Below are 27848 nucleotides of genomic sequence, written 5' to 3'. Positions count from 1 at the left end.
AAGGACAATATTTATAATTTAATACGGGTATATGCATAAAAAATTGCAAATGGAAATTGTTGAATACAATAAATACAATGCTATTGTCAGCTAGCTTAAAACCAAGACAGAGTCAAAATGTTTTATACATCAAAACATGAACAGTCATTGCTTATGATATTATTGAGATCATGAACAGTCATATTGTCATCCGCAAAAAATAAACGAACTTGTTACATCGTGCCTCTATACTTTCAAATTTGAATATTTTGACTGATGATTTACATGCAGTAAAGGTCAGATGCTCATGCGTGGTAAGCTCTCACGTGGCTTACATACACCATGGGATGTGTAGCCTATCAGTAAATATTGAGATGAATATGAGAATTCTGGGTTTAGTGAGTATAGAAGACATGACTAATAATATATTAGCCATTTTGAAAGTAAAAAACTCGAGTGAAAATGATGAATAGTTGTGGCACTGACCTGTCATTCTGAAGCTGAAGTTATTTTTCTGGACTGTGTCTGCGTCTGTGGACGTTGCCCTAGATGAAGTTGCACTCAATTTCTGAGGAAGCAGTCGCAGACGTTGACAAACGCTGAATATTATGTCTTATTTTATGACAGACTTTCAATTCTAGTTTTAAACGGTGAAAGTCGTTGCTCCCTAACTTCTGATTTGCGCCAAAATAAAAATTATTTAGTTCTGGATGTAAATTATATCAACATATTAATTTTCAATATAAATATGTTATTCAGCAGACAAAAAACAGTATTGGCTATGAATTTTTTGTCATTTGCAGCTTCAATAAAACATCCATAAACTTAAGTTATTCATAATAGAATATCCTATGAAATCTATTATATTTCTCTTATGAAATGTGAAGAGTGTTTAGCATTATTAATGTCCTTATTACAAATATCCAAATATATTTAGAAATTTGTTTGGTTGTATCGGAAAATATTGTATTGAATGAAAAAGACTGAGAAATTGTCAAAAAACCACTGATTTATTGATAATTAGAAAGACCGGTTTCGGTTATTACACCAGTCTTTTTCATTCAATATGAATAATTACCACAATATAAACTTCTCGACTACAAAAAAAATGTAGATAAAGTAATCTCAATATTATTGCGACAAGTAGCACTTCTTCAAAAATCCTTAATCTTTGATCCAAAAGCTCAAAGTTGTTACTTCAGCGAAACTTTGAGTTTTTGTATAATTTCATAATGTTGTAAATAATTACATACGCACATTAATATACTGTATTAATCTATCTAATTATTATGGAAAATAACTAGTACACTTTTTTATATTTAGTTTTTTTTTTTAATTATTATTATGTACTAGTACATCCTTATCAATTTAACATTCAAGTCGCCCTATTAAAATACTTCATTAATTTATCTAAATTTTCCAGTGTCTTGCATAGGGTGAGTTGAACAATGCAAATACGCTTTGACAGTACATTCTTCTCCCAAAATACACAAAGGCCAAACACACAACTTGGCATTTCCTTCTTAGATTTGTCTGAAATAAGACATGGATGCGTGCGTTGCAAGGCTCAAGCAGCTAGGACACTCAGTTACAACTTGCGAGAGACTATTTTTTCGAGTCTTTCTTTTTTCGTTCGTGTTCGTCTCAGTCGATGAGTGAGTCGGGTGGTCCGCAAATAGAGTCAGAACCAACTCTTGGTGAGCGGTGTCACGTTGGCAAGCCAACAATGAAGTGACGGCCGGCCGCGGCGATAACGTGATAAGACCGGCCATCACCAGCGGCTGAGGGGGGCTGAGGTTCTGGGGGGTCTCCCCTTCAGGTTCGCGACCAGCGTGGCTCGTCTTCAGTCTGCGTTCTACTATCGTGCCGTTCAGGCCGGCTCGCGTCTTACATTCCAGTGTGAAGCTCTCCTTTGTCGCTTCTATCCTATTTACTTATCAGCTTTCAGTTATCACCTCATTATAAAAAAACATTTATCGTTTTATATGTTGTGAATAATCAATATTATATCCTTGCTCGGATTATTAAAAAGAAATTTTTATACTAAAGAGAAACTTTTGGTGGTGAGGGAACTGTTTTTTTATCTCGTGTGTACAATCAGTGTGTTAGGTAAAAAACCACTTGACAGTGAACGTTCAAATTTACACCAAGGTTCGCAGTTCGTTGCCAATTTTTTTCGGCCAGAATCTAGAGTCAGCTAGAAAAATTCTGCCTATCTATCCAATCACAGAGAGCGCATCAAATAATATTAAGTGATGTTTGAACGCATTGTGCCAGCCTTATTGGACTGCATCCAGGAGCAAATCACATGACTGACATCCTCTCTTCACTTATACTGTTATCAGTTGATTGTGACTGTCAGTCAAGCATCATAGAGTGTGTGTTTTTATTGTTGATTTGTATGTGAATGAAAATTGTGAAGGACCATGTCTACGTTCTGCAGGATAACGGGCAGAAGTCGTGGCTTGCCGAAGCCCAACTATTTCCCACTGCTCCCGCCAATTTCTCCAGCTGATGCTAAACGATTTTGTCGGATTACTGGAAAAGCGTATGGATTACCGACTCATCATTTCATCCCTGTGCTTGTAGGTCGTCCAAAACGAAAGTCAAAATCCCACAGTGCCCCTCTGCAAAGAATCGAAGGCCAGTGTTTACCCCATGGCAAAAGACACATACTACTTTCCGATTTTCGATATGTTTCCCCCTCGTTTAAGGATGCCAAAGAGTTGAATCAGCTGCTAACTTCGAAGAACGTCGAATGCAATGACAAGTTTGTTTACACTGTTGATGAAAGTCGTTGCAACCTCGTTTTCCCAGCCAAACTTGAAGCATGTGTTAGAGACGGTGATGTGCGCGAAATTATGTTGGCAAAAGACTTGGAAAGTGTTCTTCTTAAATTGAAACATGGAATAAATGTTTCACTAGACATTGACGATATCGATGTGAGTGGATTGGTGTTGTGGGAGGGCGATGGACCAAGTGAAGAAGTTATAAGAAATAGAATGAAACGAAAACGTACTGGCAGCACTGATGTGGTACGAAAAATATTCGAAGATAAAGAGCGTGCTGCCGAAGTACTGTTAGAAGAGACTGAAAAGAAACGACCACGTGTGAAAAGTGAGAGGGCGGTGAAGAATAAACAAGCTAAAATAGAAAAACAGGCATGGAATAATTTCAAAGAAGAAACTGTGTCATCTATTGTAGACTCCAATGTTGAAAAAATATTGAAAGTGGTACTTGCAGGGAAGGACTGGGAACAATTAGATAAGGACATTGATCAACCACAAATACTTATTTCCTCTTTGCCCACACCATTAAACATAGAATCTGATAATGTAGATCTTGGGCTCTCATCACCAGGTATAATTCAACAACCTTTTATGAATGAAAATTTCATTGGATTTGAACCTGCTGTAGCAATCTCACCAGTCAGTCCTCTTCTGTCTGGTCCAGATAAGGAAATTTTAAATTTGATAAAAACAATGAAGCATGAAGAGATATTCAAGACAGCTGAAGTGGACAAAGTTTTTAATAGTACAACAAAATCATTTGAACTATTGCCAACAATTACTGAAATCCCTGAAGTGATGGCTCATTTGAAAGATGGTGAGAAAGCTGTTCAAGAGCAGATTGTTACTCGTAATTTTGTGAATGAAATTCATGGACTGAAAGTTGAAATTGAAGCAGGACAGAGGTTCGTGATAGGACTAACAATTGATTCTCCGAAAGGTCCTGTTTTCATTCCAGGCCAGACTGTTAATTTTCCAATTGGTGACACATTTGTGCCTGGAATAACGGTGCAAACCCCAGACAAACAGGCATGCTTATTGCCTGGATTACCAATTAAAATTAAAGATGACAAGGATGTTGAAAGTGAAATTTTTGTTGCTGGTCAGAATGTGATGACAAGAGATGGAGAGAAATTTGTTCAAGGTCAGACCATTATGACTAGCAATGGTATGAAATTCGTTCCTGGACAGACAGTGTTTACTGGCAATGCTCCTCGTTTTATTCCTGGACAAATTATGCCTGGAGAGAAGTTGGAAAATTACAGATTCATTCCAGGACAAACAGAATCAACTCAGCATGAAGCAAAATTCATACCAGGACAAACAGTGCTATTGCCAAATGGTGCTACACAGTTTATTGCAGGGCAATGTGTTGAAGAGAAAGATGGGTGGGATTTTGTACCTGGTAAAAGTGTTTGTCGTGCAGAAGGTGGTTTGAAATTCCTTCCTGGTAGAGAAATCAGGACTCAGGAATCATGTGTTTTTGTACCAGGTCAGTATGCAGCTGGAGATGATGGTGAAAATCAATTTATTCCAGGAACTTCTCTGATAAGTGATTATGAAGATTTACAGTTCATCCTAGACTCTAATATTTGTACTCCAAGAGGTGAGCAATTAGTTAAAAGAATATCAATAGTTCCAGAATCTGTCAATCTCAATAAGTCTGTACCAGGAATAATTGAGCAACCGAAATTCATGGAAAATACTGTTGGATTAGAAACAGTTTTCCATGCTGCTCATATTACTCCAAATATGAATGAACCAGACCCCAATGTTCTCAAGTCAATAAAAACATTACATCATGATGAACTATTCAAAACTGCAGATATTGATAAAGTATTCAATTTATCTACAAAATCATTTGAACATCTCCCAAAAATAACAGATATTGCAGAAATAATGGAGAATTTGAAGAATGGCCAAAAAGGAATACAAGATGAGGTTGTAACAAGAAACTTTGTGAATGAAGTACATGGCTTAAGAGTTGAAACAAAGTCAGGAGAGAAATTTGTCATCGGTCAAATGATTGATACTCCTTCTGGACAAACGTTTGTTCCAGGACGAACTGTAAATACACCTAATGGAGATACTTTTGTTCCAGGAATTATTGTTCAAACCACTGACAATCGTGTTTGTCTTTTGCCAGGACTACCAATCAAAACAAGAAATGAAAAGGGTGTTGAAGTAGAGAATTTCGTTGCTGGTCAGAATGTGATGACATGTAAGGGAGAGAAATTTGTTCAAGGACAAATACTCCTTACTAGTGAAGGTGGCAAATTTGTTGCAGGACAGACTTTAATTATTGATGGTGTATCACGTTTTGTGCCTGGCCAGTGTTTGGTGAAAAATGGATTAGAAGACAGCCGATTTGTTCCCGGACTAACAGAAACAACTCATCATGGAACTGATTTTATTCCAGGACAAATCATGGCCATGTCCAATGGTGAATCAGAGTTTGTTCCTGGTCAAAGCATTCATAGTGACAATGGCTGGGTATTTGTACCAGGAAAAACTGTACTAACTGCTGAAGGTGTATCAAGATTTTTACCTGGAAGGGAAACAAAAACAGAAGACGGTACTAGTTTCCAACCAGGCCACTATGTCATGGCAGATGATGGAAGTGTTCAATTTGTTCTTGGTTTGTCTGTGATTAAGAGCTATGGTGATATGCAGTTTGTGCCTACTGATGCTCTAAACTCATTGAAGAAAGAGACGAAAAGTATAATACCTGAAAATATTAATTTGTGTCATTGTCTGCCTGGATCAATCAGACAACCTTCAATAACTGGGAACTTTGCTAGCCTTGAAACAGCATTTGTACCTAAACCCATCACCCCTCTCATGAATGAGCCTGACAAAAACATTCCAAATGCAATCAGAATGTTACACCATGAGGAATTGTTCAAAACAGCAGATGTTGATAAAGTATTCAATAGTTCCACAAAGTCTTTTGACCTAGTACCTACATTTAGGGAAATACCTGAAGTCATAGCAAATTTAAAATGTGGTCAAAAATCTGTTCAAGAGCAAGTATTGACTAGAAACTTTGTGAATGAGGTGCATGGCTTGAGAATTGAAACAAAATCAGGCCAGAAGTTTGTAGTTGGATTGACAGTTGACTTACCTGATGGAACAGCATTCATCCCTGGTCAAACAATGAAGACTCCAAAAGGAGATACTTTTGTTCCTGGCTTAATTGTTAAAACCCTGGAAAATGAAGCTAGCTTTCTGCCTGGACTACCAATAAAAGTGAAGAATAGTAATGGTGATGAAGTTGATTATTTTGTAGTAGGCCAATATATAACTACCAATGACTCTGAGAAATTCACCCAGGGTCAGACTCTGAACACAAATGAAGGAGTCAAGTTTGTTGCTGGGCAAACAGTGATTGTTGGCGATGCACCTCACTTTGTTCCCGGGCAAATCCTGCCTAAACTCAAATTGGAAGATAGTAGGTTCATTCCAGGACTAACTGAAACATCTCAACAAGGAGAAAAATTCATCCCTGGTCAAATGCTCAAAGTGCTTAGTGGTGGAGTTGGGTTTGTCCCAGGTCAGAGTGTGAATAGTGCAAGTGGCTGGGTATTTGTTCCTGGCAAAACAGTTTTTACTGAGGAAGGAGGTTCAAAATTCCTGCCTGGTCAGGATATGAAAACAAAAGGAGAATTTTCACAACAATCAGGCCATTATATTGTAGGAGATGATGGTAGCACACAGTTTTTACCTGGTATGCCTGATATAAGAAATTATGGAGATATGAAATTTGTATCTACTGTAACTATGAACACTATTGTAGAAGAGCAGTTTGTTGAAGGAATATCTGTTGTCTCTGAAAAAGTAAATCTCAGCCAGTCTTTGCCTGGACTTGTTCAGCAACCCTTGTTCACTGAAAAATTTGTTGGATTTGATCCAATTCTTGCTGCTAAACCTATAAGTCCCTTCTTGGCTGAACCAGATAGTAGTGTTCTGAGTACAATTAAAACACTCTCTCATGAGGAACTATTCAAAACAGCAGAAATTGAAAAAGTATTCAATAGCACTACTGAATCATTTGGTCTTCTCCCAACAATTAAAGAAATCCCAGAAATAATATCTCAATTGAAAAATGGTCATAGGGCAGTTCAGGAGCATGCTTTGACTAGAAATTTCGTGAATGAGGTGCATGGTATGAGGGTGGAAATCGATGGGGGAAAAAGGTTTGTTGTGGGACAAACTGTTGAGACTCAGTCTGGGCCAGTTTTTATTCCAGGACAAACTGTCAAATTACCCACTGGGGATGCATTTGTTCCTGGTATTTCAGTTAAAACACCAAGTAATGAAGTCAGCATTCTACCTGGATTACCAATCAAAATGAAAAATGAAAGAAATAATGAAGTTGAAGTTTTTGTAGCTGGTCAGGTTGCAACAACTCGAGATGGAGAGAAATTTGTACAAGGTCAGACAATTCAAACAACTGAAGGATTGAAATTTGTTCCTGGGCAAACTGTAATCGTTGGTGATATTCCTCACTTTGTTGCTGGGCAAACCATGCTAGGAGAAACTTTGGAAGATAGCCGCTTTATTCCTGGCCAAACTGAAACAACTCAGCATGGAACTAAATTTGTTCCAGGCCAGACAGTCATTTCATCAGGGGGAGAGGTTGAATTCATCCCTGGCCAAAGTGTGTGTGGAGCAAATGGTTGGGTGTTTGTGCCAGGAAAAAGTGTCTGCACTATTGGTGGAGGCACAAAGTTCCTACCAGGAAAAGATATAAAAACAGAAGATGGTGTTACGTTTGTTTCAGGTCAATATCTCACTGGTGAGGATGGTAAGGTTGATTTCATTCCAGGAACCTTTGTGATGAAAGATCAAGAGGATATAAAATTCCTACCTGGTGCTAGCATGAGCACACCAGAAGGTGAAAAGTTTGTTGAAGGACAAATTGTCAAGAATAAACAAGGAGATTTCAAGTTTCTACCAGGAAAGTCATCATTATCAGAAAGTGGCAAACTAGAATTCACACCAGCACATAAGATTGATGAAGTGATTTTCCATAATAAAATCTCTCTAGGTATATTCTCGAATGAGTATAGTATCTATGCAGAGATGAAGACTAATGGTTTATATGGACACATGGTACAAACCGAGCAGGGAGTAGAATTCTTCCCTGGCAATGCAACAGGACTGCCAGCAGGAAAAGTTATTCCTGGCAAATTGATCAGAGGTGAAAAGGAAGGAGTCACATTTGTTCCAGGCATTATGCTGGAAGAAGACTTTATTCCTGGTCAACTTGTTATCACTGATAAAGGTGAACAATTCATTCCTGGACAAGTTGTGGAGACTATTAATGGCCCCAAGTTTGTTCCAGGTCAAATAATCAATTCTAGCTCAGGTCCCAAATTTGTACCTGGACAAACAGTTGAAACAGCAGATGGGCCAAAGTTTGTTCCAGGACAAATTGTTGACACTAAAGCTGGGCCCACTTTCATTCCTGGCCAGATCATCTTCACTGAGGAAGCTGGATCTCGTTTTGTTCCAGGTCAAGTTGTAGACACAGTTGAAGGGCCTCATTTTGTTCCTGGTAGAGTAATTGAAACAGGCAATCATGTTATATTCATTCCTGGTCAGGTTGTTGAAACTAGTGAAGGATTGAGGTTTGTTGCCCCTGATCTTGAAGAAGGAGAAGGAGAAGGAGATTGTGAGTTTTCAGTACAAAGTTTCCAAGTTACACCTGAAGAACTCAATTTGTTGAAACTTCAAACTGGATCTATTACACCTTTTTCAGGTGAAACTGCAATTGATTCAAAAATGCTCAGACAACTGTCTCAAGCAGGAATGGCGATAGGAAGGCAGGTGCCAGCTGAGGTGCCTACAGTAGATGTTAGAACAATACCTGCAATGAGTGCTGCATGTGACCTGTCACAACGTTTAGGCCTTGATGCTCTGTCCACAATAAAACTCAGCCAGATTCTGGCAACAATTATTCAATTCAACTGTGATCCCAATATTATGAGAACACTAACTTGCACTGGAGAGCAGATGGAGTTGTTAGAGAAAATGGTTCAAGCAGTTGTGGAATCTGAATTTGAAACAGAAATGTTTGAAACCTTATCATCTCTATTAGAGAAAAAACTCAAAGATGCTCCCAATAAGATTGAGGTACTTGATAAATTACATGAGTTCATAACAATTTCTGATGAATTGCAAAATTTGAGGAAGCCAAGTGTGCTCAATATAATCAAAGAAATTAGGAAACACCATCCCAAAGCAACAGAAAAACTGAATCAAATACTAAGTAATGGAGGAGAAATGTTTAGCTTAGCCTTCAGGCATATCAGTGAAAATAGACCAGAATTAATAGAAGCTGTGATAAAAACTATATCGGAATCAACAACCAGAGTAGATACTGAAACTGAAGCATGTGACACACTACATTCAGCTATAATTAGTGTAGTTAAGGAGACAAGTGAAACAAGTGTGTTGAATATGATCAATGGCACTAAGGGAGCTGATTTCAAGAAAATGATTCTACAGGCTGTTGGATTCGCCAGAGCTCTGGGGCTTGACGAGGTGGCTGGCGATTTACTCTATGTACTATCTGATCCACAGAGCACAGAGGCATTGTCAGCTGATAAAATGACATGGGATATTTTAAGACGACTGACAGTTATGAAACAATTGGCTGAGAACAGGCCTACATTTACAAAGGCTCTTCATAAGCTGGAAAGTGATCCAGAGTTGGCACGTACCGATGCTCTGTTGAGGGAACTGGTTAGGGAAAGTGCTGCTCTGATGGTGGTTCCAGAAGAAGCTCCTGCACTAGAGTCGTCAGCTGACATTCCACTGGACATCTTCCTGCAGGCGAATGGCCTGGCCATGGAAGACTATCTGATGCGCAGTCGTCAGAGAGGCATCCTGCTCATCATAAAAGACGGCCTGCAAGCAGTTGTTCCACGAGAGGCGTCGCGCGCTGTCCTCACCGGCCAAGTGCCCTACAGTGTGCTTGACGAGAAGGGCATCCATCACTTTGATCCGCTGCATGTGTTCACCGCCCTCAGACTTCCCAAGCCAGTCAAGCACATTTTCTCCATGTACGCATGCAAGATTGACAATGATGAGATGGAAAACGAAGCTGACGTAAAGGCAATCATCAATGGCATTCAATCTAATTCCATTCCAGAAAAGTCACAAACCCAAAAGAAGGTACCACTACACACAACTGTAACAGATGTAAATATATAATTTTATACTTTTATAGGTATTGATTAATGAAATTAATCAGAAGGATTGTTCTTTGACTCTTTCATTTTTCAGTTTCAAACTATCATTTTTTTTCAAATTTGTTACCTAGTCTAACCTTTTTTGTTAACTCATACATTATAATAAAATCCAAATTAAATTAATGTTGAATTATGTAATTATTGCATGAAACTAACAGCATTTAGCTATTTAATAAGTTTGTTCAAAATAAAAAAAGAAGATTTTTAGTACCTACACTTGAAACTGGCTACACCATATTGAAATTCATTACCGTACAACACAAAAATGTATGATTGCGTGTTATTGAGCTGTTTAACAATAGAATTCAACAATATTTGAGCTGAAATTATTAATCCAAGCTAAAATGTGGCAAACAAGATTACCGTACTAATACAAAATATCATACTACATTTTAAAAGGATTAATACAAGTGATTTGTTTTCACTTTTCATCATTTGAAGTCATTAAAAAATAAATATCGGGGACCGAGCTTCGCTGCTCTGGAGTACAAAAGCATAAAAAATTTAATACGAAAGAAGAAATTATAATAACATTCATACAGAAATGTTCTAGCTAATCACAGTAAATTGAGATTATTTCCCAGAGGAATGCAAAAATTTCCCTCACAGAGGCCCAGTTGCACAAAAGCCATCTCCAAATTTCAATCCTGATTAACTTCACGTGAACCAAATCAGAGAGGACCATTTCAAAAAGATGGATGTACTGGAATTAATCAGGATTAAAAATAACCCGGCTTTTTTGCAACCGGCACTAAGTACCTGATTGAATGATTACAAAAATTCAACAGCTGAGTCATAATTTTGACACAGTCCCACACACATGAACCCGCGCTCACTCTCTTCCATCACGAACAGACGACGAAATAATTATTATCAGCTGTTTTCCCAAGGATGAGTAATAATTATCCTTTTAATGTCCTCCAGCGAGTTTTCTCGGGGATGAGACCTAGTGCAATCGAATCTTTATATTATAAACCTACTATGTTATGAATTTCGTGAGAATCGTTACATCCGTTTTCGAGACCCGGTGCTATACAAACATATAAACAACTAAAAATCCAAACATCTAAACATATAAACAGAAGTTGCTCGTTTAATAGTATAGGATAATTACATATTCTATTGATTCTCATAAATATGATGAATTAAACAAAAACCTTCTTCAATTACTCAAAATTGGAAACCATTAGGTACCTCAAACATTTTAAAGCTTTTTTTAGTTACTTTTATTTCCTTATTCATTTTTCATTCCTCATTACTTTATTGATACGAGGATGTATAGTATGATGCAAATTATTTGCTTAATTTTCAAAGTTCATGTTTGCAATGACAGTTTACTTACCGAATTCATCTTTCTTACAAATTACTAACCGTAATTGTTCCTCAATATAGATTGTGGAAAAATGCATAATATTGGAAAAGCTTCCAATATTGTTGAACTTGCTCTTATTCGATTGCAAAATAGCTAAAATATGTGTGTAAAGTGTATTATTCTTATGAAGTTATTATTATTATTGGCTCAAAATTATTTCAAAGAGCCTTCGAGTGTAGAAAGTCTCTTGAGAATCACTTAGTTGGAACTCCTCATTCCTCTCCCGGTATTTTTTATTAAATTACATCGATTCTGTTCATTGGCAAGCGAGTCAGATAGTTTCAAAACTTGGAAATTTCAAATATAGATTAGTAAACAAGCATACAAGTGTGTACCGCACTCATTAAGTCATTGACTTGACTGTTTCGTAAAGGTAGATGTGACACGTTTTCAAAACTTAACTGCCAACAGCCTATTTATACATTTTATTAGGTTCCTATTGAAAGCCAACACGTTTACCTTTGAATCTTCTGCCTCCTCTACTTTTAACATTTCTGTCCTGGATTCCATTTTTCATGACTTTAAACTCGGTATTAAAGATCTGCAAATATTAATGAATTTATTCAGCTATAATGACATTTCATGAAAAAGTACCAAGTAGAATTCTATAAGTTTAGATCATCAACCTATTAAATAATCTGTAAATGACAAAATTGAAATAGTGATTTGCGGTTGCATTACAAGCAAATATTTGATGATCCCAGTATTATTCTGATAATTTGTTCATGGTTTGAAACCCTCATGCTTGGAAACAATGATTATTATGTGCTCTTTGTTATTTTACACATGTGCTCTTTGTTATTTTACACATGTGCTCTTTGTTATTTTACACATGTGCTCTTTGTTATTTTACACATGTGCTCTTTGTTATTTTACACATGCAACATATTCGTTGCTACGTGAGTATCAAAATGAGATACTCACAAACAACCATGCGCTCAGCAAGATTCGAACCCACAACGAGGCGAAGCGATAGGAAACTGAAGGTGTAACGATCCAGACCACTAGGCTAGGCCGGCTACGATAATATGTCATTCATTTTGATTCAGTGATTTGGTTTCTTATTGAGTCATCAGTTTTGTACTTGGTTCAATTTTTGATCTTTGAATTTTATACTTATGGTGCGAATTTTTATGTAGGAAATATGTTTAATATTTTATTTTGAAAAGAGATGGGACATGGGAGTTAAGATTAATGTGAAATCTAACCTCTCAGATTAGATATATTTGACAAACGCTTAGTACTTTTGTCGGAACGGTGACAGCTTGATGCAAGATACATAAATTATTATGAGCTTCAAAATCACTTATCGATGGTTCGGAAGCCACCTTCTATATAATTTTCATCCCTCATATTACCCACTCACAAGCAGGGCTTATAAGGGCTTCAAAGCAATTTCTTGTAGTTTTGATGTTCTTGCCAATGATAGAAATCATTTTATAAATACTCCTTGAGCAAAAGTGACTTAGTACTCTAGCACTCAGTTATCCTATGTTGCACTCTTGCACTCAGTTATCCTATGTTGTGATTTTGTTGCAGGAATATGGTGGCGAAATAATCAGCTCCAAGGACATATTTGTGGCGAAACATGACTTTGTGCCAGATGATCAGGATGGCATCGACCTGCGCAAAGGAGACAAAGTGCTCGTCTTGAAAACTGAACGATCAGACTCCAAGTAAGTCACTATAAAACAAAACTTAATAAAATTGAATTTCAGATTCGAATGCATGATTTGCAATAGCACCCTTGGTCTCAAAATTTGAATGAGGCATATTATGGGGAAATATGGTGCTCCAATATTTGATAGATCATGCGCTATTTTTTGCCTGGCATCGACAAAATATGAAAAGGTCAATCGAATGAAGAATAGGTGAATAGGTAGAATAGGTCGAAATTTAGTAGGCGCTGTGCTCGAACATTTGATAGATTATGCGCTAGATTATGATAGCGGAAACCGATATAAATTATGCACTAATATTTTGTGCATAGCAGTAACAAAACTTGAAAAGATCAATCGAATAAAGAGTAGGTGAATAGGTACAATAGGTGGAAATTCAGAAATAAGATTGTTTTTAATTTATGTACAGTAAATTTAAATTTGTGGAATATTTTCTGTTTTAAACCTGTTCTTAAGAAATCTCTGTCTTAATAATTTTCATTATTATGCATTTGTATGGGATAGACCCGATATTCATTCTGATATTATCTAAGACTTGCCTCACTTGAGAAAAAACAATTCTCATTATTTAGAAATAACTCTTAGATCAGACAGGAAAACAAGATAGAAATTTGATATTCACTCCTTTTTTGATTTCGTGTTACCAACATGCCATTCATTTAGCCAAGCAATAAGACATACTACAGTACAGCCATTGCCAATTCTAAAGCTATTCTCAGCTTGAAAGTTGGCCAATTAATTTACTTCATTGATTGTCCTTCAATCAAACACACCTATATTAAGAAAGTTACGCAGTTTTTCAATTTGGTGTATTTGCTAATTCTTATGCATACGTGGAATGTGCTGGTTATGAGTTCCAAACATTTCATGGTAGGAAAATAGAAAATATTAAGTTCATATATAAAAACATGAATAAAAAACATTTTTAAGCGTCATTATTTCGTTTCATTATCATTCAATAAAAAATGTGAAGACAATGTTTTTCAAGTTTGTTTGATCAAAAAATTGGATTTCGATGATTAGGATCACGGAATGAGAGACCAGAATACAACAGTTTTATGGTAATTAAATGTTCCTTCCCCAATAAATTATGGTAGTTTATTGTTATTGCATCAAAACTGAAATGACCAAGTCAAAAACTTTCAAGTCTCTTAGCTCAAAGTAGCACTCATGAAAGTACTGGATTGTTTTGAATAGGTCTGTTTCGAATAGGTTTGAATAGGATTGTTTCGAATTGGTCTATCTTCAATTGAAATACAAATCTCGTGATTATTGGATAATTTAATTTTTTTCTCTTTCTCATTGCTTTAGTTAGTCACATTGACTTCAGTTTTGAACATAAAATTTGCTATTTTAGACAAACATATTTCAAATACTGTTGATTAAGACATTAACTTTAATAATTAATTGATTTTATATTTAAAAAATATTTGATATCCTATGAAATATTGGAGAGATGCATCATAACAAAAAATCCTATTGTCCATAATTATTATTCATTTTTGTGGACAGACTTCTCATATCATCCTATTCCTAAAGCTAGAGTTTCTTGATTTTTATATCAAAAATTGTTTTTAATTTTTCACTTCCTGATAAAATACTGTTGAAACTATGTTTTGTTCTATTTTATTTCCGAAAAACTTCAATAGGCCTTTGCGTTCAATTCTTTCTTGCATTTCCAGACACTTTAATGTAAGTGACAGATACTACAGATATAGACAATACAGATATTTTCTTCATAAAATTACTATTGAATTATGTGAAATTTGTATTCAAATTATAAACAATAATGTTGTATTGTTCAATAGTGAAATGTAATTGAATGGCATTCATATTTTGGCTCACTGCATCCAATGCTCACTTGCCAGGGCTCGGGCCAAATTTCGCAATAACAACTTCTAAAAGATCTCCTCTGTTGTCATGTTCTTGACCTGTTTTGCTTTTTCCCAGTCGGCCGTTTAAATAGAAATTAAACACAAAAACAAATCACTTTTTAGGCAAACTTGACGTGACAGCGAACTTGATTCGTACCTCTGTCTTTCCTCCTCTCACACCATCCTTCTTGTTTTCTCTCCTTCTCGTGTGGGAGGAAAGCCCAATTATATCACTGGTCATTTTCAGTTAGTTATTTCGGTGGGAAATTGCCAGGGTTAATTTTCCGGATAGAAGTGTTATAAATAAACGACAAACATTTAAATAGACATTATTTGACATAGATAATTGCTCCCATATATTCAGGCTATCTCATGGATTTCAAATTGCCAAGCAGTCATTAACATTTCAGTGGGGGCGAAGGAGGTTGTGAATAACTATTTAGGCTTGAGTGACTTTTGCTCTCAATGTTCGTTCGAATACATTTCAAGGTTTAGCTGAAGCTTACATTTTTTGTAAGTTTCCCATCTACTGTTGAGGTTCCAAATCCATCTTTCTTACTGCCATTTATCTTTCTGTAATAATCTGTTGCTGGGTTCTCTCAACCCTTGAATATTATTAAACTTGAAAATTCTCTGATGCATATCATTATAAGGTCAGAGTGGATATTTTGTGTAGAACTTTGCTAAATGTAAAGTTATACTTTTGTTAACTGTGTTAACTGTGTTATAATTAGAAACTCTTTTATTAATTGATTCTCGCTGTTCCCTCACAATCAATTACCGTTTTTTACATTAGATTCACACATTTTTTAAACAAACTTAATGTTTCATTCAATTGGCTTTCTAAAATTATTATCAGTCTGTACATATTTAGAGCATGTCAATAAACGTTATGGGGATCTGAAATGAATAGAGCAATGTTTATTCTACATCACTGTAAAATAATTTTTGTTTTTTCTTCACAATATTAATGCTGTTTATTTTTCTGATTGATGTCCCTGAATATTTGGATAACAGCTTTTCTTATTCACTTCACGGCTATAAATTATTATCTTTAGCTTCAAAAGAAAACCATGAAAATTCGTGGTGTTTGGAAGTTTTAGCACAATCGATAGTTTAAACATTGTTCTATTCAATTAGCTGGTTGTAGATGTTTTTCCTGACTTCTCTGCAGCTTTTCTCAGCTTGTTACTGTCTGTTTCTAGTTTCATTCGCTTATAGCTTGTTTACAATGTATTATTTGATATCGCTAATAACTTATATGCTTGTAGTTTATTGTTAAATTGTAGTATTTATCTGCTTAACTTTTTCTTAGCTGGAGCCTGTTTATAGTGTATCATCGTCATCATCATCATCATAAACAACATCAAAATGATTGAAGGCGTTATGCCAGCTTTTAATTTTCCTCTTTATAATTTCAAGTTACTCAATGCTGATTTGGAATAAGACGAAGATAATGCTTGCAGCTTAATTAATTTAAGACAATCGTAGTCATCGTGCATTTTTGTTGCAGCTGATGGTCTTCCGTTTCGAGAACTAGTCGACCGCAATCTACCAACACAGATTTATTGTGACATTAAAGAGATCTAGCAAGATTATGCCGAAGCACCAACTTCATCTTAGCTCTATATTTTACGTTAAATAAGAGATAAATGTTGGTATAGGCTGAGATAGGGATCAATTAATGTCAGCAGATGCAACTGGGCATGCAATGATAGCACATACAAAATTCTGAGTGTAGTGGGAGAAACGTTTAGGATAAGGAGAATAAAGATACAGAAAAATGATGGAACAAAGTGGAAGCCCTTGATAGGAAAGAAGAAAATGTATTTCTTTTAGAAAGGAAGGAGAAAAATGTAGTTCAAAGAAGATGAAAAGGGCTAAAGATGTTGAAAGTCGACTTCACTGGAAGGAATTTTTGAAAATGATTAGGAAAAGAGTTGGAAATCGAAAAATGATTTGAAAAAGAAGCTTAATTTGATCGACAAAACCAGATATGCAAATGGAGATGATTTATGAAACTATGTAATCTACATATTTCATGGAGATGATTCATGAAGCTATGTAATTGCAGATTTCATGAATAGTCTCATATGATAGAAAAGGGTTAGGTACTGTAGTTAGAGATATTGAAAAGAGTAAAACTAAAGAAATGTTGAATTTCAATAAAACGAACTATTGATACATCCACGATTAGGAAATTTAGATCAGAGGTATGTTGAAGATATGGATGATAAGAAAAGCTGATAAGACCGGAGGGGTTTGAAAAAAATTATGAGAAATTCTAAATAGTAGAATGGTTGTATTAAAGATAAAGAAATCATGACTTTGCATTATTCGAACAAATTTTGTTCAGTCTATAACTTTCATCAACTAAAGTAAGCCTTTTGAAACCAAGTAATTTCTAGTTCTTGTTTCCTTATAAGTTTACGTTCTAAAACTGTTTGGACCAAATCCCTTGATTGTTTTTAAACCCTTTGATACTCAACAATTTCTGAATTTAAGGAAATATTACTCCATGTTTCACTGTACATTTGAAATCCGACTGCTTGTTATGCTTGTTTTTAATAATCCTACTTAATAAAAAATGTTGTTAAATACTTTTTTGTTTTTTTGAATCACCTATCATCATCATCATCTTCATTCATTATAATCAACAAGTCAGGAATCATTTAGTAAGTCTAGTGAGCTCATTAGGCTGATGCTTACTCTTGATAAGTGGTAGCCACGCTTCGTTCATTCAGTTTAATTTATTTTGCAAATATATTTGTCTTTTAATGAATTAATTTCATGCTTCTAATAGGGAAATTGTTGAAAAGGGTGTAACTGCATGAACGGTAGGATTGTTGGACAACAGGTAAACTTTAATATGTTTACATTTATAATGTAACCTGAACCATAGAGAAACGAATACTCCATTATATTATGATATTCGTTCATCTCTGCCTGAACTTATCAATGAAGCACAATACTGAACTGTGTTCACACCAGACCGTTCATGTTTTCACACCCGAAGTAGTGGTGATCATGCTATTTATAGACTTCTTTCCACGATTCCAGTGCTAGTTACTGGAGGCAGGCTACTCGAAGTCAGTAGTCCGCCTCTGTTCTGTGGGGTATCCATCTGTTCAAGTTTGCGCTTCCGGTAACCTGCCTCCAGTAATTAGATCTGGAATCGTGAAATTTAGGCATGTGTAGAAGGGACTGTAGGGTTCATTAAGTGCATGCGCAGTAGTCGAGTAGGCTATATTTCTTATTTGTGCAACTAGTGCGCAAAGTGACAGTTTGCTGCACCGAAAGAAACGTTTAAGCCCGAGCCGTAGGCGAGGGCGGAATGGTTTCTTGAGTGCAGCAGAGGAACTTTGCGCACGTATTTCACATTAAATTTTTCCTACAGTTACCATTGAATATGAAAAGTGGGTAATCATGGGTAAAATTCCCTGAAATCCATCAAATGCTTTTCTGTGTAATTTTATTATTAATAAAAACCTTAATTTATTTAAAATCGAATAATGTAGTAGTAAATGAATGAAGGCGGCTGTCACTCATGTGGTGGCTGTCCTCGTTGTCCTTAATATTATTATAACGTGCACCACAACACTATACCACAGTCACTGTTACCAACTTAATTTTGATTTTGCTGCACTGGTGCTCCATATAACCTACTAACTATTTTGTGTTGCCATGTTGCAAATCTGGAGTGCAGAAAAAAAATTTTTCCTACAGATACCCTGAAAAGTGACCATTTGTGCACTGATTGCAGGCTGCAAAGAATCACTTTTCCGCACTAGTGCGCAAAGTGAGTACTTTGCGTACTCCAGATTTGCAGCATGACAACGCAAAATAGTTAGTAGGTTATATGGAGCAACAGTGCAGCAAAATCAAAATGAAGTTGGTAACAGTGACTGCTGTGGCTGCTATAGTGAGCAGAGGTGCAACGAAGCACAACGCGCTAATTATTAAGTAGATATTATAACCAAGGACAACGACAGCACAGTGCCACCACAGCACACACCACACAGCTGCCCCCGCCATTCAAACACTACTACATTATTCAGGCAATTTTACCCATAATTACCCACTTTTCATATTCAATGGTAACTGTAGGAAAAATTTAATGTGAAATACGTGCGCAAAGTTCGTTTGCTGCACTCAAGAAACCATTCCGCCCTCGCCTACGGCTCGGGCGTAAACGTTTCTTTCGATGCAGCAAACTGTCACTTTGCGCACTAGTTGCACAAATAACTATTCCCGCCTAGAGCGGAAAAGTGATTCTTTGCGTTCTGTAATCAGTGCAGGAATGGCCACTTTTCAAGGTAACTGTAGGAAAAAAATATTTAAAATATCAAATTAAAGCCATTTAAGTAGAACTGAGGACTCCTGCTTCTGAAATATTGACCAAAGAACTAATTAACAGAAGGAAATTTGATGAATGAAACTGTCCGAAAATTGTGCACAGACAATTTTTCACCTTATATTGTAAGGTGTGTTCGCATAATATAATTGACCGAACGTAGTGAGGTCTTTGTTTCAACTCGATTTGCTTTTGTCTGTCTGTTTGTAACGCGATTACGGCCAGACGCGTCGATAGAATTCCATGAGATTTGGCAGGAATATTCCTTTTTCAACTGCGCGTCGATGTATACACAAGGTTTTTCGAAATTTTGCATTTCAAGGATTCTCGTGGAATTAATTGAAAATCTACTTTGAGAAAATACTTGGACTGAAAATTTTGTGAATTGAGGAACTACAAGACAACCTATTTTGGATGATGTGTGACCTTATATAAATTTGGGCGTAATTTTTTGACAGTTTCATTCATCATCCAAGGTTTTGAAATCCTTGTTGAAAATCTAATGAAATTTTACTGTAAATGTGCAATCACGTCAGAAACAACTAAAATTTAGTTCAAACATGCCTATGACCTCTACTGGCCTCCTCTTTGAATTGTAGTGGTGATGGAAGTTTTAAGAGAATATGTAATCATACTAGTATTTCCTTTTGTAGAGCACTCCACAACCACTGAAATATTTTCGATTTACATTCACTTTTTCAATGTTAATTCATGCTATTCTCGGTACATTTCTCCGAGTAAAATGAGCTGTGATGCTTTTTTATAAATGGTAAATTTTGATGGCACAATAACTAATCTCTTCATTAAAGTGAGTTTTACATTAAATTTCAAGTATCATTATTGAAAATTGTCAAGATTTACCTATGCTAGGCAGTACTAAAAATTTGCCAATCAACGCTTATTTAGCTCAAAGACCAATAGTAATGCAATTGTCTTTATCTCTCTATTAGCAATTCAACAATAGTCTTATATTCCCTATGGAAAATTCTGTATTTCTTTCCACTGGTGTAGTGTGGGAATCATTCATAATTTTGACATTAATTACATCATTATCATGTGGAAATTGTCATTCTGTTTCCAAAGTAGACTGGGAGCATGAGAGATGGTAAGACGATTGAACCGTCAACTTTGATTCACTGTAGATAGTTGCTTTTAGTTGCTATTGTCGTATCTGTAGTTTATAAGCATGATCCAAATGCTTCACTATAGATTCATCACTGAACTATCGAAAGCTTCCTTCATTTCTCATTTCTTAAAATATTACACTACATTGAAATGATTGGGAGAAAAATAGGCAAACCTTGAGCTAATTCTCCATTGAATTAAGATGTAATAAACTAAGCTACAGTGAATGAAATGAACTTCTAATTATAGTCAAGTTTTGAATGTCTTGTTTTCTAAATAATTCTCCGCTAATGACATCAAGTTGACTTGGCCCCTATGAAATGTGGACTCCACTGCAAAACATCTGCGCCATCCACCAGTTTACTCGAGTAGTGCTTTTAGTAAGTGGCACTTCTTGAAACACACTGTAAGGAAACATTCATTCATCACAAAATCATTACAATAGAAGAAATAAAACAACAAGATTTTAGCCTAGTTTCTCTTGAAAATGTTTGTAGAAGTTTTCAAGAATGAAATCGGCGATTATCTAGATCAATTATTAGAAATTGAAGAATCTCAGAAAGATATATATAAATTTCAAGTCATTTATAAATAAAAAGTCCCAATTGATAATGATGTAAGTTCCTAATAAAACGTACAAAATAAGATCATTATTAAATATATTCTTAAAAGATTGTACAGATTCCCATAGCTTTTCGAATAAAAGGATGATTTATGTCTAATCTCTCAATATTCATTAAAATTAAGGTTCAAATATATAAGATCGGAACTTACCAATCATGATAATAATATCATAACATTTATTTTTATTTATTCAAGATTAAATCATCTATAATTGACCGAGCGAAATGAGGTCTAAGATTCAAGTCGTCGGTTTGGCATTTCTCTTAATGTTTAAATGTTTATATGTTGCGCATTTACGGCGAAACGCGGTAAAAGATTTTCATGAAATTTGACAAGTATGTTCCTTTTTAAATTGCGCGTCGACGTATATACAAGGTTTTTTAGAAATTTTGCATGTCAAGGATAATATAAAAGGAAAAAGGAGCCTCCTTCATACGCCAATATTATAGTAAAAATCAGACTATAGAATTATTCATCATAAATCAGCTGTCTAGTGGACTATAATACTACCCGTTTAAAAACATCGAACATCTTGAAAATGTATCTTTCCATCAACGTTAGTAGATAATTGACTATAATTCTACCCGTTCAAAAACATCGAACATCTTGAAAATTGTACCTTTCCATCAACTTTGTAGACAGTTGCAGCCAGACCTGATAACAGCGCTCACACTCACATTCCGGGACGACACGTCACGTCACGTCACGTTACCATAGGACAGAAAGCTCTATATTTATTTAGGATTTTTTCTAGACATTTAAATTGATAAATTATTTATTAATTTTTGAGAAAACATAACAACAGGTCAATGTAACTTACTGAGCGCGAGGTCTACTGTTCACAGAACTACTAGTTAAGAGATGAACAACAGGTTAAACGCAGTTATGTTTCTGTTTCGAAATTCAATGAAGGTCTAAAAGCATATGTGAGAGATTTAGGTTTTCACTTTTCACAATTCAAATCCAATTTTCAAAGCATACTATGTGTGATTTATTGTTGTATAGTATTATTTGTCTAATCACGCCAAGCAGCAAGATACATCGAGTTTAGAGTCTTCCAAATGGTTCATCTTGACAATAATGCGCCGTTCTAATAATTAAGTATAGTTAACTGGATCTTAATCAAATGAGTTATTGTTGCAAGTTACTGAAAGCATTTAATTGCGCAAACCTTCTTGCCAAGTAGCAGGACATTACTACATTTATCTAGTGAACTAGCACTTCTGCTTTGAACTGTTATTTAATTTGACATTTAAAACATGTGCCGGATCTTATTATTGTTATTGCACTAGGCATGTTTTCTCCCTGCGCAAACAAACAATATATTATTTAATTTTATAGTTGCGAAATCCAGGATTGAAGTACCTTGTAATTCAATGGTGGTAAGCTAGGTCTTTTGGAAGTGGAAAGCCTTGATGTTGGAGTTATGAAAAGTGATTTATGGTTTTTGCAATTGTCTTTTATAGTTTTAAACCTAAAATTCAATGAAAAAATATTTATTCTGCATTATTTTAATGCTTTTGAAGGCTTACAATGGTTCAGTATAAAAATTGGAGCTAGAAAAAAATATATATTAAGACTAAACTTGAATTTTGAAAACACTTATGAAGTGAAAATGCACTTACATTGGTAGTGACGATTGTTTCTACCTGTTGTGGGTCATCATCAGACTGTAGGAATTTACTCTTATCATTAGAGTAAATCATTAGATTAGAGTAATTCCCACAGTCTGATGATGACCCACAACAGGTAGAAACAATCGTCACTACCAGTGTAAGTGCATTTTCACTCCATAAGTGTTTTTAAAATTCAAGTTTAATTTCAATAGTGAAAAAGTATGGATATGCAACCGAATATATTAAGACAAAACAAATAAATTCATTAGATAAAATATTCTTGATAGTTTCTGATAGATGACTGTTTGATTTTCAATTCAATTTATTGATAACACACATAAATGCAATGAGAAAAACAATTTACAATTAATAAAACATAATAAATAATTAAACAAAATTGTTGAAATGATGTGGTTTGCTGAAAAAAGAATGGAAAATACCTTGCCAATTTTGACTTTCTTTATTAATGGATCAAAATTTACTTTGAATTTCAACAACTATCCAAATAAAAATAGAATATTCAGAAGTCCTGAAAATTAAAATAATTTTCAACAGAAAATGCATTGATAAAATCACGTTATTGTCATTTTCATAAAAACAAGTTGTGTAACATATCAATGTGGTGCTTATAGGCGTGCGCACTACGAGTCTCACGGCACTTACAATAGCTCGGAGAGGGTTGCCAAAAAATGGTTTTACATTTTGATAGCTCGAGTTCATTGCCTTGGCAAACGATTCAAGAACAGAGAATTTTATTTTATATTGGTGGTTAATATTTGTGTTCTAGAAGTTTTTAGAATGCACTACACGACTAGCATTCTCGCTTTATTGTTAACAAACAAGAATGTTGGCGGTGAGTTTTGTTGGACGTAGGGGTTGGAAAGTGGTGAAAAGTCTATTTGCTGACAGCAGGATATTGCTTGAAATTGATATTAATTGGAAATTTTCGGAAAATTTTAGATTCTTATTCTGGAAATCGTAGAGTTGAAAAACATGTTTTTTACTTTCCTTGCCCTATTACCATAGGTAAGGAAAGTATTGCTTTCCAAAAAAAATTAAGGTACCCTTATTTCAAGTTTTCTATACGTTTCAAGGTCCCCTGAGTCCAAAAACATGATTTTTGGGTGTTGGTCTGTGGTGTGTGTGTATGTGTGTATGTCTGTGAACACGATAACTCCATTCCTAATTAACCGATTGACTTGAAATTTTAAACTTAAGGTCCTTATACCATGAGGATCTGACAATAAGAAATTCAATAAAATTGAATTCAAAATGGCGGAAAAAATGGCGGATAATTACTAAAAAACCATGTTTTTCACGTTTTTCTCGAAAACGGCTCTAACGACTTTCTTCAAATTTATACCATGGATAGCTATTTATAAGCCCTATCAACTGACATGAGTCTCATTTCTGGAAAAATTCCAGGAGCTCCGTAATATTCTTGAGAAAAATGGCGGATAATGACTAAAAAACCATGTTTTTCACGGTTTTCTCGAAAACGGCTTCAACGATTTTCTTCAAATTTATACCATAGATAGAGCTATTCATAAGCCCTATCAACTGACATGAGTCTCATTTCTGGGAAAATTGCAGGAGCTCCGTAATATTATTGAGAAAAATGGCAGATAATTACTAAAAAAACCATGTTTTTCACGATTTTCTCAAATATAAATTGACCGATTTCTTTCAAATTCATACCATGTATAGTTATTTATCAGCTCTATCAACTGGCATGAGTCTCCTTTCTGGGAAACCAATGGGGGGTCCACCCCATCCTTGAGAAATGGACTTAGTGACCTCCTTCTCGTGCATGAGGTAGGTAGGTAGCGCAGTTCATAAAAAGAACACATAGTCGAGATATTTCATCTGTAGAACAGCTGTTTTTACGACTTTAAAAAAATGACGACTAAAAAAAAATCATCGAATTTCACAATTCACACAAAGAAAAAGTTCTCTGAAAACAATTATATATACACATATACAGAAGTCTGATCGTAGTTTCAAATATGAGCAAGGAAAGTTGTGTGAGTGTATCACCAGATTTTTTCTTGAATATATCTTTGTATGATCAATCAAACTCATCAGACAAGTGTGTCCTGACAATTTCCTAAAACAGGAATTTCAGACTACATAACATAATTGTATCTCCTTTATTGCATTTCTATTGGTTACGATATAGTCTATAAAGAAAATAGTTGCAAATCTTACCCCCGTATCTAAGATGTAGTCATGTGCACACTTATCATGTCTATTTTGTCTGTAGACATTAAACATTATTTAATGTTATGTTGAGCGTGATTATTACGTCACGGCTACGTGCTTCATGGATGGTCTTGTTCAATAGTGTAGAAATAATATTCGTAAAACATATCATATAGATAATTATTCTTATGAACATATTACAGAGACACAGTACATGAACAATAATGAACCAAGTATTGAGATTTGTTCATCAATATTAAATTTTATGTTAGTAATCATGGAAAACTTTTCACAATATAATAATATGATTAAATGAGATTCCAACATACAACCGCATCAACGCGATTCTTTCCAACACTGAAATTCGTGGAACAAGTTTCCCCATTTAATAGCTGTCAATCATCATCATCATCATCATCATCTTTTTCAGGAAGTATACCCTATCTAATACAGATAGAAGCTTCTCGTTATATACTTCACTACACCCTTTTTTCTCATTAATTAAGTTTAACGCATGAAGTGCACTCGGCTAGGCACACACCAGTTGGTCAAGACAAGACAAGACACGTTTAGTCAGAATACTCCACATAGTTGCTTATGAAGACATGTCTGATTGCAATGACTAATCAGTGTGTGTTGCTTCTAAGCAACTATGTGAAGTATTGTGACTAAACGTGTCTTGTCTTGTCTTGACTAACTAGTGTGCGCCTAGCCTTAGGGTGGGCACACACCAGTTAGTCAAGACAAGACTAGTCACGTTTAATCACAATTGTTGCTTATGATGCAACACACACTGATTAGTCATTGAAATTAGACATGTCTTCATAAGCAAATATGTGAAGTATTGTGACTAAACGTGACTAGTCTTGTCTTGACTAACTGGTGTGTGCCCACCCTAAGGCTAGGAGCACACCAGTTAGTCAAGACAAGACACGTTTAGTCACAATACTTCACTTAGTTGCTTATGACGCAACTCACACTGATTAATCATTGCGAATAGACATGTCTTTATAAGCAACTACAGTCGAACCTCTGTATAACGAAGTCAATTATCCCGAGAAAAAATTCGCTGCAGAGAGGTATTCGTTATTGAGAAGTTATTCTGTCAAGAAAACCGCCACGATCCTATGGATCTTATAATATCGTATCATGGCGGTAAATAAATGAATATGGTACATAGAACATATCATCGCGAACGTAGGTAGGGTACCTATTAGGCCAATATTAATATGGAAATTTGAAAATTCATGAAGTTTAGAATAAAAAACATGTTTTTTGAATATTTATAAAATGTAATAAGTAAGTAAACTCATCAATTCATTTTCAGAAAGCTTGATTTGTACTATTGGTAGAGTTTAATCAAAGTAGGTACATACTGTGTAGGAATATTTTTCAACTCTTTACACTACTATTAGATAGTTCGTCACAGCTATCATCATCATAGTGAGTTTAAAGAATTGAAATGTGTGACAAAAGCAAGAATGGGGAAGTCCAGTCGTTCACCTGCCTGGTCTACAATAATGACAAGTTCTTGGAATTCAATTTCCAGTAACTTGCATTCAATTTCCGACATGTGTTTCACCCTCTATTGACTGTCTACCACCCTATCGTCTTCCTACTTGAATTGCCATTATTTTTAGTCTATTGACCTTTCTGCTGAAACTAAACAATTCCTTTCCTTGAAAATGATCGTCTGCTTCCTATACACACTACATTTTGTATGTTGAAGTCAAGAGAAAACTTTGTAGTTGAGTGGTCCAAAATACGTTAAATAGAGGTAAATAAGCAGCCAAAACTTAAAAATGCCATGGGACCAGATGAAAATTCGTTGTGTAGAGGATTTCGTTAAGTGGAGGTTCGTTATAGAGAGGTTCGACTATATGTGAAGTATTGTGACTAAACGTGTCTGATCATTTCTTACCTTGTCTTGACTAACTGGTGTGCGCCAAGCCTAAAGTTGATTGTTTGTGTGGTACAATTTTTATTCCAGTACAAGATATCCCATGGTATAGGGCGTTTATGTCGCAACTTTTGCTGTTATCTCAAGCCGATAGTCCACGTATTTCTTTCCCAAAAAGATGTGTGACGCTGGTAGTCTCTCATATTGTGCCGTTCATACACTCTCACCCGGCCAAAACAGTAAAAATCTACAATAATCGATAGTAATCGACTTGAGATAACATTAAAAGTTGCGACATAAACGCCCTATACCATGGGATATCTACTTACGCTATTGTTTCTCTATGGTGTTGCTTTATAAGCAACAATGTGAAGTATTGTGACTAAACGTGACTAGTCAAGACAAGACAAGACACGTTTAGTCACAATACTTCACTTAGTTGCTTATGACGCAACTCACACTGATTAGTCATTGCGAATAGACATGTCTTTATAAGCAACTACAGTCGAACCTCTGTATAACGAAGTCGATTATCCCGAGAAAAAATTCGCTGCAGAGAGGTATTCGTTATTGAGAGGTTATTCTGTCAAGAAAACCGCCACGATCCTATGGATCTTATAATATCGTATCATGGTGGTAAATAAATGAATATGGTACGTAGAACATATCATCGCGAACGTAGGTAGGGTACCTATTAGGCCAATATTAATATGGAAATTTGAAAATTCATGAAGTTTAGAATAAAAAAACATGTTTTTTGAATATTTATAAAATGTAATAAGTAAGTAAACTCATCAATTCATTTTCAGAAAGCTTGATTTGTACTATTTGTAGAGTTTAATCAAAGTACATACTCTGTAGGAATATTTTTCAACTCTTTACACTACTATTAGATGGTTCGTCACAGCTATCATCATCATAGTCAGTTTAAAGAATTCAAATGTGTGACAAATGCAAGAATGGGGAAGTCCAGTCGTTCACCTGCCTGGTCTACAATAATGACAAGTTCTTGGAATTCAATTTCCAGTAACTTGCATTCAATTTCCGATATGTGTTTCACCCTCTATTGACTGTC

At 35.3% G+C, this 27848-nt stretch overlaps 1 protein-coding gene across 1 annotated transcript in view; it reads left to right on the top strand.

Moving 5' to 3' along the window:
* Positions 1-1676: 1676 nt before the first annotated feature.
* The window catches only part of LOC111047862 (obscurin), a 210177-nt gene continuing 184005 nt past the window's right edge, over positions 1677-27848 (top strand). The window contains 2 exon segments of the mRNA XM_039420189.1: positions 1677-9950; positions 12939-13075. Of these exon segments, the coding sequence (XP_039276123.1) occupies positions 2406-9950; positions 12939-13075 (7682 nt within the window). The 5' untranslated portion in view covers positions 1677-2405.

The sequence above is a fragment of the Nilaparvata lugens genome, chromosome 2, assembly GCF_014356525.2.
Source record: "Nilaparvata lugens isolate BPH chromosome 2, ASM1435652v1, whole genome shotgun sequence".
Classification (NCBI taxonomy): Eukaryota; Metazoa; Arthropoda; class Insecta; order Hemiptera; family Delphacidae; genus Nilaparvata; species Nilaparvata lugens.
This window is presented reverse-complemented; position numbering and strand designations above follow the sequence as displayed.